Genomic DNA, 17,844 nt, shown 5'->3' on the forward strand with positions numbered 1-17,844 from the left:
AAAAAACAACCCACCACTTTTTCCCTTGAACATTACACAGCCGTCTTTAAGCATCGATTAACTTGTGACAAGACGTAGTTCCCAAAGAGCGCTCCCATTCCAGTAGTATGATATCACAAGTCCTCAGCCTTCAAACAGGTCTTAGACAGAACCCCTCTGAAGTGCATTTCAAGGGAACAAAGTACCTGCGGTGAGGCATACACCTGCCTGGCGCCACTCAGCCACAGCCCGCCTGCTTCTGCCTCAGCTATACAGTCACAGCCACAAAGAAGTGACTAAAGGTAAATACTGCCTTAAAAACATTTTATTGTTAGATTAAAACATAACGAAGAACCAGAGTCCCCTTCCCAGGATTCAGCTGAAGTTGAGGCTCTCTATACTGTTTTGATTCAATTCAAGTTTTAATTCTCAACTGCCATGGTTAAAGGCTTAAGTTTTCCATATTCGAGACCTCATGTCTATGAGAATAAGACTCAGAAAGGCTATTAAGCAGAAGAGTCATTTTAAATCCAATACTAAAAGAAAGCTCAACTCTGAATATGATAAAATTTCTAGTGATAAAATGCAGAATATACATTTGCAAGATCAAGACCTTGACTGCAATTTTATTAGAAGTGCATTGGGAGCAAGACAAGTATCTTCGCACTCAACATCAATATTTTCTAGAATGAAATTAAATACTTATCGTTCTTAGGAAGTTTGAATTCTTTACAATTTTTTTTATACAACTACAACCATAGTACTCCAAGTTATACCAGAGATCTAAAATGATTTGGCTAAGGGTTTACAACAAACAGAATACCACCTGTGTCATCCAGAGGGTCCTGTGTTTCTCCATCATCTGTCAATTCCAATTCTTTCACGAAGTTTGAAGGAAACAACCCCAGCTTGCCATTCAGTGTTCCACTCCACCAGCCTTCTTCTACCTGTATAGAAATATTTCGCACATTATCAGTAGAGCAAAAAGAAATTAATAGAAACATAGAATGGTTTGGGTTAGATTAGACAGTAATTCCTATCAATTCAATCCATACTTCACTTAGAAAACTCTACAACAGCTTTGGGAAAGTTCAAATGGCCATGATTTCTCTTTAAAGAAAGATGTTGAAACAGCAGGTAAAAAGAAGAGCAAGAAAATAGTTTACTGTCACTTCTACCACTAGAGCAATGATCCTGAAACATGAGACTAGTGCCATGCCAGCCCATCCAGAAGAGCAGCGAAAAGTTCATCAACTTCCTCATGTTAAGACAGAATAACAGGCACTATACATCTAACAGAAGAAGAAAACATTAAACTGTTTGTGAAACAGATGCACTTTTAGCCTGGTTTTCTAATGAAATGTTTATGTACTCTTGCTGTCCGTCTGTCTTTTCCTCTGTCTTGTTCAGTTTCCACCAGTCCTATTCCCACTGGCCTCATACCCCTTGAGCAGCTTCAAACAATTTTGATCAAAAGACACAAGTTTCAGAGATATAATTTCTATAGATAATGTTGGGTAGAAAAGAGAAAATTCCTTAAGGACATCAGGGAGTAATGGAAAACTAAGCTGTCTGTTCCTTCTAGCAGGAGGCAGCTGGCCGAACAGCACGTCCAGCTCTAGCTGTGTCTGAAGGTGCAGGTACTTCCCCACCAGAGCTGGTCGGCCGACGGAGGCAGCAGAGACACATGAGGATTCTGTGGTGGCACACAGCAGTCCTAAGGACAGAAGTCTGTTGGATGCTGAATTTTGTTGGCTTTGCTGTTCACAAAACAACTCATTTTTGCACTGGAAATAAACCTGTTCGGGAATTAGGGAACATGGCGACTCTAATGCTCAGTTCTGTGTTTGGATTCCCAGTGTGTCATTTACAGTGCAATACTCCAAAATTTAATGGAATGTTTGTCAGGAATACCCCACAGTCCAAAGCAGAACAAGCAAAAGCTGGGCACGCATAGGTGATGGTGTAAAACAATGCCAGAAAGCTCAGTAAGAATTGTGCTTTTCAAATTTATGAACAGTTTTCAAAATGTTTTAAATAAATCAAATGTATTTGCCTAATGAGCACTACTTAAAACCTGGAATTAAGATAAATTTTCAAAATATTTCATTTTAATTGCTTTGTTTTGGGGCTGGAAAGCTGTTTTTAGATAAGAAAGAAAAGCAACACGGGGAGGGAAAAAAACCCCAAACAGCAGTTGTTTACATTATATTTTTTTTTAGCCTGGTTTTGTAGGTCACTACGCCTGACACACAGGCATAGTTTTTAAATGCTAGCTTACCTCCAGGCAAGCAGAACGCATGCAAAACCTGTCAGCTACAGACCCAGACAGGCAATGAAAAGAGCACTGCTATTTTTAAAGGCATCCTGGTGCTCAAATGTAGCTTTGCTGTGGGTGGTTCAAATTCAGAGTCTGGTCCTCCGAAACAGATTTTAAGCATAGATTAGTGATAAACACTGACCAGGCTCTGGTGCCTCGTGCTTTACATAATACATTACACAAAACGAAAATTCAAATGCCTTGACTCGCCCATACTACACCCCAAGAGCCATGGGAAAGGGACTTTTAATGCTTACGATACAGAAAGCGACTCGAGCATCCATTTATTCTTCTGCCAAGAAATAAGGTCAGCAAAGCACTTTACAGACTTACAGGGTGAAGTGATGCCAGTTTGGAGACAGTCATGAATAAACCAAAAATTTCTTGAGCGTACTTGCTTCAGCCTCCTCAGCATGCTGTCTTTAAAAAACCTGACTATATACAAACAGCATTACCAGAAAAGGCATCTTTAATTGACATTAAAAAAAAACAGGTTAAAAAGAAGTTCTACACACTTTGGTGGACAGCATCTGTGCATCTCTGGGGGCTAGCAACACAGATGACAATTTCACAACTCTTCCATTTCAAAATCTTACCACGTGATAACAATTTCCCCAAAACAGAGTTACAGCTCTGGTACGCACATCAGTACTTTTTTTGAGTGTGAATTCCACCAACTTATTTCTATAAGAAGATGAAAACTCAGACTTCTAAACAAGGGGTGGGGGGGAGGCTGAAACAAGCAGCTTTGCCAATCTGAATTTTTTTTTTGTTTTAGTAAAAGCTCCACTAATGGAGTCATACCAACTTCGATTATGCTTGATAACACAGCATGCAAATACAACAAATACTAGTACTACAAAAATAAATCTGCTATTTAGTGCTGCATCTGACAGGAGTGGGGGGACAACATAAAGGAGAAACAGAAGTTTTACAGCAATGATGTACAGTACAGTCTGTGTGTGTATTTTGCATGCAAACCCCCACCTGTTCCATAAACAAAAACCCTGCAGATTCAGCCAGCACATAGCACAAGGGCCTTCTTCCCTAAGAGCTACTTCTGATCCTCGTAGCCTGCTCTCTTCAGCACTGGCCATTTAATTTGTGAACCCATCTGCCTCCACCTTTGATTTCTCGATCAGTAGTGTCAGTTGTAACTACTCAATTATGACAACAATTGCAAGGGCTAAATACCGAATTATTCTCAGGTAACTGGAAGAACTGATCCCCTTGTGGAATCGATTTTACCTTATTTTCCCCATTAAAAAAAGCGACCAAATGATCTTTCCTTGAAGTAACAGTCATGAGTTACTTGCATATATATAAAACCAGCACTTTTTATATATAAATGGAAGCAAATTGTCTCACAGCAGTGAGGACAAGTTACCTACGACAGGTTATCCCAGCATATTGCACAACCAATAGTATTTCCTACCATTCTTCACATTTCTAGCCCATCAGTATGGTTTTGTGAAGCAGACTTAGCCTACACCTGGCCGGTCTATTCTAGATCATTATAAGAAAGAATGTGCAAACAGGTCTGTGCTAATAGCTGCAATATTTTTCTACCTGGTAGCATTTTCCTAAAAATTTGATTAACAGTTTTTCTCAGAAGTAACAAAGGCTGGGTACTACAAATACGTATTTTTCAAATCATTAGGAAAGGAAGAAGCATGGGGACTGACCAAAAAAAAAAAAAAAATTAAAGAATAAAATAAAATCCATGTTTCCTTAAGAAACCAGATGATGAAATACTTTGATCTTTTTATTCTGTTTGGCTACTTGGTCATCTCCGATACATCACACTGAGTACCCCTCCCAAAATAATTCCAGATGTTGACATGTGTGACCCAAAATGGCCGCTTCCTCAACAGTCCACTGCACATGCTACCTCTTGTAAACGCTTACATTGAATCATTCAGCATCGAGACTGCTGTGTACCCGCACTGCCCACAACTTACACTGGTGAGGTTACCCAGGAGCACTCCTTTACAAAACACCCCCACACAACAGTAGTTAGGAAACTGTGATTTTAGTGATCAGGTTTTACATGTTGTTTGCCCTGTGTTTTCAGAAAGAACAAACTCTAGAAGTCATCAGTGCAAATGCATCTAAAAGCATAATTTTTTCCTTGCTAGGAGAATGGAAAAGTCCTTTCTGGCAACTGTTGGGATCCTAGAGAGTTCTTCAGAAGAGGTCATGCCTGTGAAAAACACAATCTTATAAGGCTACTTAACAAGCACCACCAGACACATGGGTAGGAAGGTAAGTTCAGCCTCCTTCCTTCAACCCTCAGGGAGGCAGTAAGAAGAGATGGCGCCAGTGAAGGTCAGAGCGCGCCATGCAGAAGTTTTCCAGCCCGTTCTGAAAAGGTTCCTTCCACAATTGCTCTGGTCAGATACCAAGGAGGCACAGAGGTAGGAAAAGATAAGAAACCCCCATCCCAAAACCCCACTCAAATACAAAGGGCCATCGCCAAAGTCTGAACCTCAAGACCTCTTTATCTGTATTTCTTGCCTAGTGGAAAAGGAAGGCAACAGAAATAACAACGTGTTGTTGACTGTATTTGTATGATCCATATTTTTGTGCAAGTGGGTCAAAGTATATTGTACTACAGGTACAAGCTTCTGTGCTGAATACTGTTACTATTAGTTCAAAGCTTCAAGTCTGCAAGAAAGCATGAAACTGGAAAATCAGGTCAAATAACATTTTTCACCTAAACCAAGTTAGAGTATGTCAACCTAGAGGCAACTGGTCAAACAGTTTTAGCATAAGCATCCTAAAAACAAGGATCACACAAACAGGGCCTAAGAACTGCGAAAGTCTTCTGAAAAAGGCATCTGTGTAACAGGTCGCAACCTGTTGCTGCTATGATCAAACAGTCCCCCTAAACATCTAACATTCACTGATTTAGGACTAGATCCTGAGAGAAAGAACTCCTAAAGTATTAACTCTAGCTTCAGCTTCAAAAACACTACTACCCATGCCATTTTTCCAACATCCTTGTAATTCAAGTAATCGGCCAAAAAACCAATCTGACTTTTGGCCACATAAAGAGACAATCAGCTCTGTAAAACAGCTTACCTCTTCGTTGATGTCAATCACATCCCCCAGCTTGAGTTCCAGCTCATCGTCGTTCTGCGGGACGTATTCGAAGAGCACTTTGCACTGCCGCTTCTTAGACCCTGATTCAAGGGAAACGGCAAAAGTAGGAACGCTTGCAAAGGAAAACTAGTTTTTCCCACACTCAGCTCCTGAGGACCGAATCTGACCAGAAGACCCATAAACCATCCAAAAAAGCTACACAGCTTTTCCTGCTGGTTTTCCAGTTTGCTTGTGTCACTTTAGGCTAGGCAAGCCATATCTAGACAGACTGCAAACCACTGAGCTTCACAGACTGCCGATTGCAAACAAATAAAGACTACGCTGCCATTACCAACATGCTATAAAAAACATGTTGACGCAAGCAAGTCAGATAAATCCCCACTACAACGATTCTTCAAGCTGCTTCCTGACCAAAATCTGCAGGAATGACAACCGCTCCCTGTTGCAGTGCTAGCACCTGCTTGGAAGAAAATGTGCAAGTTTGAGCCACCAGCCTTTAAGCAATCCTGAAAGAAGTAACATGTTTTGTTCTGCACAACACTGAACTGCCGACAGCCCTTCTTCCCTCTAACAAAGACCTTGCTAACTACAGCTCTGAGGTAATGCCAACATTTGCTCAGCTCGTATTTCAAAATCCAATCTCCTTTTTCTCAGTGCCAGTATGGACCCAAGAATTTAAACCTAAGCTTCCATTAGCAGTGTTTGACAAAGGCAAAATTATAATGAAGTGCAATCTTTAGCTGTTTGCCATATACCATTAAAGCTTGCAGGCATTAAAAAGACAAAGTGACGTCTCGAGAGGGGGAGCACTGAAGCAGGTTCCAACAACCCCTCCAGACAGAGCGGAGTGAACCTGCAATTGCTCGATTACTCTGCACATATCCCGGAGCTACTGCTGAACAAAGAGAGTTTAGGCATTTCTCCTTCAAACAACAGGCCATTTCTTCAGATTTTTTCCACAACAGAGCAGCCAGCATGCTTTTGAAGGCAACTGTCATCCTGAGCTAGGACCCACATACACTCCCTTATCCTCCTCAAAAACAATCTGCTACAGTTTATGTGAAAATATGAATCAAAAGCTTGAAGTGGTAAAGCTTAAGCTTGTAGGAGCTGATTAATTTCCATACTCTTTCTTATACTTTGCGCTCTTTCCATACTTAAGCTTCAGCAATTAAGATTAGCTAGTAAAAACATTTCAAAACCTAGATTCTGCCTCCAAAATGGATCCTTGTCTTATTACAGCAGCATTGAAAGTCCAAAGTCAGACATTTAGAAGACTGCCACACCCAGTGTCCTCAGTACAAAACACGCCAGACATCCGAGTAATAGTCAGCATCTAAAGTTTCTGAGAGAGGGCTCACCAAATCAAGAATTTTCTACATGCTGGTATACGGTCTGTGCTCTAAAGAGCTTAAAAGAAGAAGGAAATAAATAAACCAGAAGTACGAAGCTCTAGGTTTATTTCTAACACATAATACACCCTTCTTTTAACTCCACTGAAACTCATACATCAGCCAAGAGGGATTGTTAAGTTAACAGTAATTGCAATAAACGGTTCACTGGCCTTTACTACCTCCTACAGCGCTTTCAGGGCTCCTCCTTTGTACGAGATTAACTGATACCAAAAAAAGGCAAATTAAAAAGTCACGGTCATTTGGTATAAATCTGATCTTAGCATTCCTTTTCATATTGTAATTCTATCTAAACGGGGAAAAGGGGGAGAAAACAAACCCCCCGATACATTTCACATCCAGAACTCTCTCTCACCTGAGGTCTGTTTTCAGTGATATCCTGTTTAGGAAGTGCTGCCTTCCAGTTTTGAAGCTCCCTGGATTAACCTAGGAAGTTCACCAATCCGCTCAGAAAACAATCCTCCAGCTTCACATTGTGCTGCAGGACTGCTGGGCTGGCAGCCCCCGGGGGAATTCTGTCCGTTTCCAAAACACATTGTCTGGCTTCAGGTTTTATTTGTTTTGTACAGGGTAAACCAAATTTAGCCCTTTGTTGCCGGAACTTAGCACACCTTCTGTGTTTTCCTTTTCCTGAATAAAGGCAGCCATCTGACTGATCGGAATGCTGCCTGCAGCTTACTACCCACCTGATATAAAATACCTGAATTCACCAAGAGCTGCACGTGAGAACACTACAAAAGGCTTCGCAGGCAGAGACAAGCTACCTCACTGCGCACTGGAAACTTGTTACTAAAGAAGCTTAACTTTATTTTTACCATTATAAACCTTATGTTACCAGGTTAGGAACCAGAAAGGGAAACACAACTAAGTACTGGAAACCTTTTGAAGGGAGTGAGCGATTGCCCAAGCACCATGCAAACAGGATCTGCAGCAGCTATTTAAACAGTCCTCAAGGAAAGAGGGAACAGCAAGTAAAATGGAAGCGCAGAGATTGTCGTTGTGCTGAGTAAACAGTTGTGTGCTGAAAGGAAGATGCTGGAACACCAGTTTCTTCTAGGAGGATGAGACTAACCAGAGCACTGCAGAGTTTGAGACCAAGTTGTACCTACTACCCTGGCCCCAGCCACCAGCGTGAGGACAAGACATGCCGAATATGGCATCATTCCAGGGTTATGGAGACCAGAATGAGTAGCCAACACCTGAACTTTTACCAGAGCATGTTCACAGAATCACAAAATCCTAGAGTATCTTGAGTTGGAAGGACCAGTAAGGATCATGTTGATCCCCATTCAGAGCCTGGTTGCATTAATCTAGGAACAGAATTAATCTTTCAGGCTAGATCTTCAAAAGCCTCCCTGCTAATGCAAACATCTAACAGGCACATAGGAGTGCACAGATCAGATTCATTAAAAAGTGATTTTAAAGGTGACATCCTTAGTTGCCTAGAAGAAAGTTTTAACAATTTGTAAAGCTGGTGGTCCCATTTCAGGGCTCTAAACAACTAGTGGCTCTTCTCCTTTTATGGGCAAAAACTCAAAGCATAAACATACCAGAAACAGTAAGTTCTGAATTCCTTCTTTCAAAAAAAAAAGCAAGCTTAAATCATAAATGCCTGCAATCCCTTATAAGAGAGAGGAAGCCACAGCAATTTAAAGCAATGTATCTTATATGACTAAGGAGTCCAAATATAAATCACAAATCAATTTTCTGGAAGCAGGAAACACTAAGTTTTCTGCTCTAGGTTTTACTCACCTTAATTTAAATATTGGCATTAAAACAGAGAAACCACGGGCACAGATGCACCAAATCTGCACTCCTGACCATCCTGGGGGCTGAAATTACAATCAAAGGAAGACCACTACTTTTTCTCAGACACCACCAAGTCCACCTAATTTCACACTAGAAGCAAGCCTACCAAACAAGAGGAACCTAAACTATGCAGTGTTTCCTTGCCAGAAAGCCCTGAATTTGTAGGAAAGCTTCTATGTTTAAAAGAAATGACCATGGGAAGATTTTTGTTTACTGTGAACAGGCCTGCAGGTCTCATTCAGGTACCTGACAATACAAGCAGAGCTCAGGTGGAAGTTACAGAGCAAGTCTCTGGAATCTGGAAGGGGTCTAAATCTTGCTCCCAGGAAAATTCATCCTTATTGCTGCTGTTAAGAACTACATATAAGCTTTCTGCCCATGCATCCAGGAGCAGAATTTGGCTTAGAAGTTTTTCCTCCTACGTCTCTAGTTTTCCACACAACCTTAACACTAAGTCAGACGTTAAATAATTAATGTTTATTTAAAAAATACATGTCAGCAGCTTACACAATTGAAGGAATTGGAAAGACTACATACTTTTCTTGAAGCCTTTGGACGGGGGATGAGGCTGAAATCCTCCTGCTGGAAGGCCATAGCTGCTCATACGCTGCACAAGACTGGCTACATTGCCAGATTTCTCCCTCCTGACTGGTACGGCATCATCCTTGGGTTCTACATCCTTCTTAACTTCCTGAAACAAGAGATTTGAAAGACTGAGAGGCCATTTAAATTACCCAAGAGGTCAGTGCTTTTAGACAGGAGCTCCATAGACTAACAGATTTCAGATACTTACCATTGGGTGTGTAATGATGTATTATACTCAAAAATCATGGCATCCTGCACCTAAACATACTAAAGGCCTTAATAAACCTGACCCTTCCATACAATCATGTTAGTAAACAGGTAAGCTGATGTGCTGAGAAAATTCAGAAACAGGGGCAGTATTTTAGCCATCTACTCCAATTCTACCAAAGGAGCTCAGAGCCCAGAAGTCCCATATTACAACTTTTAAATCACAGCTCATATTTGGAAACATTTTTTAAAATATAAATATTACTTCAATGACAGACCCACAGGGTAGGGCACTAAATAAAATATTTCAGTATATAAAACTGATCATCTCTAAACTGCTGAAAGACAAGAGTGGAAAAGAAAGTGAAATACAAGAAATGAAGCAGGAGGAAGTGAGGCTGGAAAGGTGTAGGAGGAAAGTAAGAGACATCATTTTTTGGATAATTGTCTCCCACCTTCATAATTTTTTGGATAATTGTCTCCCACCCTCCTATCTTTCTAAATTAAGGTGTTAGCACCGGAATTGAATGTACCAATCCAGACTAAAAAGCCTATAAACAAGAAAGCATCAGTTCTTCACAGAAAAGGCCATGTACTCAGCTGTTATCCTACTGTGCCAGCTCATTAAATGAGACTCCACCAGAGAACAGATACTCTGAGAGAAGGAAATTGCCGCTTTGCACAAGAAGCCCATTAAGTCAGATCGATGGCCTATCTAGTGCACAACACAGCTCCCAGCAGCCACAGTCCTAGACGCTCTTTAGAGAACTAGCCTGCAGCCCAGATCCTCCCGCCTCCCCAGAGCACACATAAAGGTTTCCTTCAGGAGATACACCGCCTCCCTTCTCTCTTTCATTTCTGCAGATGAAGCTGCCTAATCCCTTTCTGCACCCATGGTCCCGTCTCCCTCCACAACTTCCTTGGGGAGAGACACCAGATTTGCTCTCTGCTATGTAAAGAGGCTCCTCTCTCTCATCTGCCTTAAGGTGACACCTTACTAGTCCCAGTGCGTGCTCCCCACCACTGCATTTAGTTTACCATTACCTCCACGGCTGTGTAAACCTCAATGATATCAGCCCTTGGCTTTATCCTCTCAACTGAAGGGTCCCAGCCTTGTCAGCCCCCATCTCATCAGACAGCTGCTCCATCCCCTTAACCATCTATCTAGCCACCTGTCCCAATCCTGCTCTCAATAGATCTGGTGACACCTGGCATCCTGCTGGTGTTTTGGGCTGTCACTGCACCCAGAGCTGAGGATTTCAGAGAACTGAAAGCAACAATACCACATAGTCATGAGCTGATGTTTAACTTGCAACTGGCAGTTCCGGGTAGGCACGATAAGGATTACTTTCCTTATACACATTACTTGGCATTTACTTACCTCGAAGCTCATCTGCCACCCTTTCTGCCTGCTCAGCTCCTTACCATCAGCATGGCATTGAACTACGTAACAGTTTAATAGCACTCACAAAATGGGAGTGCCTGCCGTTAAATCCCCTCTCCAGATGACCAGAGATTCTGAACAGAGCTGGTACCACAACCAGCTCCTGGGGGATCCCATGGCCAACTCTTCTCTATCCTGACAAGTCACTGGTAAGTCCTTTGCTTCTTATTCTTTAGGTATCTTCCAACCCATAAAAGAATTTTTCCTTCAGTCTCACAGCAACTTCATTCCTTCAATAACTTGATGCAGAATGTTATCAAAGACTTTCTGAAAATCCAAGTGTGTTACATCCACTGAATCTCACAGAATCACAGAACGGTAGGGGTTGGAAAGGACCTCTGGAGATCATCTAGTCCAACTCCCCTGCCCAGCAGGTTAGCCTCGAGCAGGTCACACAGGAACACGTCCAGATGGGTTTTGAATGTCTCCAGCGAAGGAGACTCCACAACCTCCCTGGGCAGCCTGTTCCAGTGCTCTGTCACCCTCAGGGTGAAGAAGTTCCTCCCCATGTTCAAGCGGAACTTCCTGTGCTCCAGTTTGTGCCCGTTGCCCCTTGTCCTGTCACTGGCACCACTGAAAAGAGCCTGGCCCCATCTTCTTGACACCCACCCTTCAGATATTTATAAGTATTGATAAGGTCCCCTCTCAGTCTTCTCTTCTCCAGGCTAAAGAGCCCCAGGTCTCTCAGCCTTTCCTCGTAGGAGAGATGCTCCAGCCCCCTAATCACCTGTGTGCTTAGCAAGACCCTCAAAGCCCATCAGCTTTCCCACCACCATAGCATTACAACGTCTCGAGGAAAGCAAACACCCATAAGAACTTCGCAGCTTTTTGTGATCCACTTCAGAACAATTCTTGCATCCACTATCAGTCGCCACTGGTTAACAGCTCCACCAGTTACTGCAGCTGTAGCTGCAATATTGGCAATGCGTATACATACACACTTACTAATGTCGTGTGAACTCTTAAACATGAGCTTTAAGACAACAAAATCCATGCATTGACAAAATGCCAAAAATATGAGAAACATATTCACCAGGACCTATCTGGTGCCTTCTGGAACATTAAAACCCAGGTTACTTACTGCAGCTGTCCATCTGGAAAACTCAGCAGGTCTGGAAACCTACCAATGCTTTCAACCATACTACAAACCTCAAGTCAAACAGTCCAAAGCACCTTCCTATTCCCCAAGAGAGCAGAGCAAGCAGAATAAGACTACAGACAGCACAATTTTTCTCCCAATCACCTACACAACATAAAGAGGCTTTTCAGAAAACAGGAGAGTAGTTCCTGCTGTTACTCGCCTTCATCCGCAGGGACTTCTGCCCTGGAGATCTTAGCTCTGCTGAGATCCCATCTTCCAAGCCAAAAAAAAACAAACCAAAAACTCCAGAGCAGCACAGCATCATGTCTACCTCCCATCTGAGCTGACATTTCACATTTCAAAGACTCCACCACTCTCAGTCCTGTGGGTGTTTGTCCAGTTACTTACAAGTCTGATAATCCATAAGGAATTAAATTTGGCTACAGCTGAAAAGATTGCCACCTCCAAAACACCCTTCTAGCTGCCTTACTGACAAGGCCATTCAGCTCAACTTTCTGGGAACTTGAAAGCTTGCCTAGCGTTGTTCTGCCCCCAGATTTTTAAAATTATACTCTTTTGCTTTGTATTTTATACAGCCTCCAAAGGCTTCCAGCTGCTCCAGGAACTAATGCTTCCCCAGTTAACTGGTTTCTCAGTTGTAATGCTTTCCGGTGAGGAGTGAGCTCCGGGCTCCTTCCCCGGGTCTGCACTTCACACAAGACTTCAGAAGCAGCTGCTTCAATAACTTTGTGAGATACTCAGAGATGCAAAAGGTAAATGAGGAAGGCATACACAGGCAGTCTGGTCAAGAACAGGACCTCCTCCCTTCCCCCCCAATTTATTACAAAAAAGAAAGAAAAAAAAAACCAACAACTAAACACCTCCCCACACCACTTCTAAATGCGAGAATATGCTGCAAGGTAAGCATCACCTTTACTAATAATTTGAAGTAAAAAGACAACAGGCTTTTAAGTTCAGAAGCAGTATCAAAGGCAGCAATGTAACTGAGAGGTTACAACCAACAGGAAAAGATTTGAGTCAAAAGCAGCGACCGCTACGAAAGACGGAGACCCAAAAATGAAAGGAGCAATGCTTGAGCGACTTTCTTACCAGGCTTGAGTCAGTAATTGAAGTGGTGGCAGGTAGGAGATACTGAAAGGCTAGCAATGGCAAATATAACAGAAAACAGAGTGAAATTAGATTGAAAGGTAAGATGTAAAATAATTCTGTAAGCAACAGTTATATGAAGAAAGTCTTGCTAACAGATTCAGAGGCTGAAGATTTGTTTAACAATTTCATTAGCAGAAACCAGAAAGAACAATCCAGCACTGGGAGAGATTGGTACCACCTTCCTAATACAGCCAAGATACCAAAGTTGAATACTTCAAAACACAGTTAAAAGAAACCTTCCTAATCTAATATATATAAAAGGAAAGAGGACGCAAGAAAAAGATCAAGATGCTCATGTGAAAAAACCAGGAGCAGAGGGCTGCCAATAATCAGCAAATATTTGCAATAAATAGACATGGGTGAAGAATCGATGCCAGCCACACTTGAAACAGACAGCGGAGGGTGACATTTTACTTTGTGTATCAGAAAGTACGCTGTGACCTTAGCATCAAGTGAGGCTGCTTTGCAACAAGGGGAGGAAAAATAACCTCACAAGACTCTACTCCTATAGCAACCAGTGATAAATCTAGTTTTGACAAAGAACCACAGAAGAAGGGGTTAGTAAGCAGCGCATGCATAAGCCAACTGCTTTCTCAGTATTTAACCTACTGACCTTTAGCACATCCTTGTAAGTAAGAACTTCTTTTTTTTTCCTTCTTCTTGTTAAAGAGGAACTCCAGCACTAATTCTCCTTCCTCAGGGCATTAAAAACCACATTAAAACCAAACCTAGTTAAAGCAAATTCAGGAATCCCCAGTCTCCACACCTCCATGTGGTTCACTACATCACAAACCTGTTTCGCATCAGTCCTAGAACAGCAGGAAACTGCTCTAAGATTCATTTTCAAATGCACGCGTCAGGATCCTCTGACATACGCACCCATCACCGCTGCCAGCCATTTCATCCTGAGCATCATCGTTACGACTCTCTGACCTTTTGGACATTGTGAAGATTTCACAAAGGAACTAATTTCTAAACCAGACACCTATCAGTTTGGATCTCTGAAACCTGATGCCAATTGATGCAAACATTAACACATGCCCCATTAATAACATTAATAAGAGTCTGCAATTAACATTAAACATTACGAAGAGTCTACAATTCTTACACCTCTGCCTAAACAGCTGGCCTGTTAGTTGGAAAATGGCACTGCCCACGGGTATCATCTCCCAGGTACCACTAACAACAAACCTGGATGTGCCCAAGACTCCTGTTCCTTGGCTTCACAACAAGTAAGGCATTTTTCTTTTGTTTGTTTTTGTTAAGTCAGCCTCGTATATCCAAAGCATCAGAGTCTGTGCTGTGACAACAGCAACAAAGAAACTTCCGGGACACTTCAGCTTGTTCCAAGATGAGGCCACCATCAGCTGCCAGCCAGCAAAAATGAAATGAAAATCTGACATTAACTGCAGCTAGAAATTTTAATATTTTTATTATGCCAGCCCACTGCAGTTCAAGGCTTGTCAGTGTTTCCATTAGCAAAACAGATTTTACGCATTTATGACTTGGCAGTACAAGGTCAATACAGACTGTCTCTTGGCATAAAACACACTCAGCTAGGAAGTAACCACCCACTCCTTCTGTTGCAAACTACAGCACTAGTCATAAAGGTTTGAAGTTTTCATAATCTCCACTAAATGTCTATTTCACAACACTTACAACATTTGTTGAAATCACCACAGAGAGATATGCAAAAATGTGTATAAATCTAATTCAATAGTGAAAAAAAGATCAGGGTGATCTTAAGTGGCTTTTGCTTTAATTGCAGCTATCACAGTTTAATAATTCCTCACGGAAATGTACATGTTTATATATAAAATCTCAAAATCATTTAGGTACAGCAACATGTGAAACAAGAATTAATCTTCTTTACACACAGACAAAACTCTAACACATCTAAATTAATCTACAGCCTCATGATGCTTATTAAAATATACAAATAAGTAGGCGGTCCTGACCTACTTCTCAAGCGAGCGAGCAAGCAGCCCTCCCACCATCAGCCGCTTGCCCACGCATCGCCCCAGTGGGGACAGCAGGATCCTCCCCACTTCCCTCGCCAGAAGCCAAGAGCACTAAAATTAGCAGGGCACTGGAGATAAAGCAAGCACGTCAGATCGTCTGAAAGGACATGAGGAATAGATGGTTATAAATAGGAAGCCCATTCCTGAATTACGGGGCACAGAAAAGTTCATTATCCAGTAAACCTAAATCCCGAGCTAGATTTTTCAAGCATAAATATTAGGACCTTAGCTGCCCATCTCCTTCTACATATGTCATTATACCAAGAACAATCATCTTCAGACTTTTCACGTTATTTCCACTGTAAATGACGAAACATCAGCTTGTACAAAAGCTACGTGCATTCAAGTTACTCGCTGAGTACATTTTAAAGCGAGATCTCAAGCATCAGAAAATAGTGTCAACCTCTAAAGAGGCTGAGATGAAGAACACACAAAGGTAATGTCTGAGCATCCACGTAAGATTATCTCATCTCTCTTCTTCCCCATCAGAACAACAGTAAAGGACCCAGGGACTGGCAAGCTTATGATTCACGTTTTACTGGGCCGAAAACGAGGAAGTCAGAATTGAGCCTGTCACTTATTTTAGGTGAGAGGGAGGAATTGGAAACTTCTGATAAATCTACAGGCAATAGTTTTGCTTATACAAGTTTGTCTTTCTCTTTCCCTCACAGCCTGCAAAACCCCATCACTGAAATATGCGTGTGACCGTATATAAATACTTATAAAAACCTGTACAGCTGCACACAGATGAGATATTGTCAGCCACAATCCGTTCAAATGCAACGTGGCTCCTGGAACACAGAAATCTTCACACAGCTCATTATTTAAGCAACTCTTGCATTTACAGTCTTAGTTTCAGCAACAGACAGGCAGGCACAGAGCAACTTTAACAGCTCCAGTCTCTTAAATCTTTGATATCCCACGTCCTCTCATTGTGCCAGCATCTCCTCCCTGAATACAAAACATGTTTTCTCATCCCCAATGCAGGAGCCCATAGAAATTAAATATTTAATAAAGGCAAAGAAAGATAGATGAATGATTTGCAGCTATTCCTATCTGCCCCATTCCTTTGCCACACCTGCCATGAACTAAAAGGACAGATGAAGACAATTTATGAACCAAATAAACCTGAGAAGATCCCAAGCTCTTTCCCTGCAGCATTTGGGAGGCCAGAACAGGTTCCACCTCCCAACACAAGAGCTCGGCTGGGAGAGGTCACAAGCTGCCCCTGACTCCCCAGAGGATTAAACGTTATTCTTGAAATCAGAAACAAATCACTTTAAAGACTAAAGTAGTTACCACCTGAAGAACAAACAAACTTGACAACCTTTGTTTTGCAAGACAAATTACCTCCTGGGCAGTTTAACATGTCGATTTTTTTTGGCCTAATTTATGGCCAAAGTAGGGACTGTTTTAATAGTAAATCCCTGGGTTTGTGCTGACCCACGACGAGGCTGAACCAACAGTAAGGCAGCATCACTCATCTTTGCCTCTTCCAAAACTGAAAATGCTTCATATTCTGATGTCTGTACACGCCAGTCAAAGGAATTTCTGTTCAAGACTAAGGTTAGAAATAGGTTTCCAGCCGATGTGAACCTCCAACAATTTTCACAGGAGCTACAGACACATACTGCTATGGCAGCGACTGTTGCTGTACTTCCTCAACACAGCACACTGCTTGCTCAAAGGTCATTATCCGTGAGCATGGCTTTGGAAATTCCCCTAAGTGTTTCTTGTAAGAGTTTTATGCAGAGCTATCCATTTACACCTAAAGTTTTCACATGCTTCAAACATGAGAGAACAGAAAGCAAGGATGTAAAGTCCTGGTAGGTAAACTTCTCCACCCGTAAACGATGCCAGAAGACATCTATGAGCTCTCTGTGCATAGCAGAGTTTCATAAATGGTTGGAGAAATATTTGCAGAAAGTTGAATTATTAATATTTGTGCCTGCTGCATATTTAAATCACAATTTCTAACTTTTTCTCCCCCAAGAATATAACACAATTAGCTACAGAAGAAGTGACTCAAGCCAGGCTCACGCTTCTCCAGTGTGCAGACAGAACCCCAGCATTCGTTCTGTTAAATCACACCCACATCACACCACTCAGCATGAAGTTTAACAAGTTACCAACATTTTTATATGTGTCATTCTATGCTAAATAAAGATCATCTCATCATACTGCCTCCTTATTAGGAAGAAGGGCATCATCCATCAGGCAAGGTATCACTTCTTTCTCACAACAGATAATGTGGAATAAGCAGGATCTCTGGGAAGCATAAAAAAATTAGAGTCACTTCAGACTTACAGACTAAAGCTCAAGCTATTAAATAAATGTAGTATTTTAAAGTGAAGAGCAGGCAAACAAGTGGACTACCCTAAATAAAGGTAAACTCATCTCTACAGAGGGAATGTAGAAGCAAGCTTGGAATTTCAGATCTTGATAGAGATTATATACATTATTATACATGCATAGATTTCATGTTTATATATATTTAAAATACATTTTTTTTATTGTGGAGAACTGGATACCTGTAACACTTGTGCCTAACAAGTGTCAGAACAATTCTGATCTAAGGTCTTGTTAATATTTGCAAAATACAAGAGACCTAAAAAAAAAACATAATGACTTAGCATCCTAAGATGCTTTTGCTGACGTTACAAAGATTCTTTCCATCTACTTTCAACAAGGATCAAAGTCCAAACGCAGAA

At 41.5% G+C, this 17,844-nt stretch overlaps 1 protein-coding gene across 1 annotated transcript in view; it reads right to left on the bottom strand.

Moving 5' to 3' along the window:
• CD2AP (CD2 associated protein) overlaps positions 1–17,844 on the bottom strand; it is a 70,271-nt gene that overhangs the window by 32,289 nt on the left and 20,138 nt on the right. Inside the window, exons 3-5 of the mRNA XM_086460484.1 lie at positions 9,163–9,316; positions 5,384–5,484; positions 806–926 (exon numbers count right to left, since the gene is read on the bottom strand). Coding sequence (XP_086316610.1) covers positions 806–926; positions 5,384–5,484; positions 9,163–9,316 — 376 coding nt within the window. The remainder of the gene's footprint in view (positions 1–805; positions 927–5,383; positions 5,485–9,162; positions 9,317–17,844) is intronic.

The sequence above is a fragment of the Leptosomus discolor genome, chromosome 2 (genome assembly GCF_034619465.1).
Source record: "Leptosomus discolor isolate bLepDis1 chromosome 2, bLepDis1.hap2, whole genome shotgun sequence".
Classification (NCBI taxonomy): Eukaryota; Metazoa; Chordata; class Aves; order Leptosomiformes; family Leptosomidae; genus Leptosomus; species Leptosomus discolor.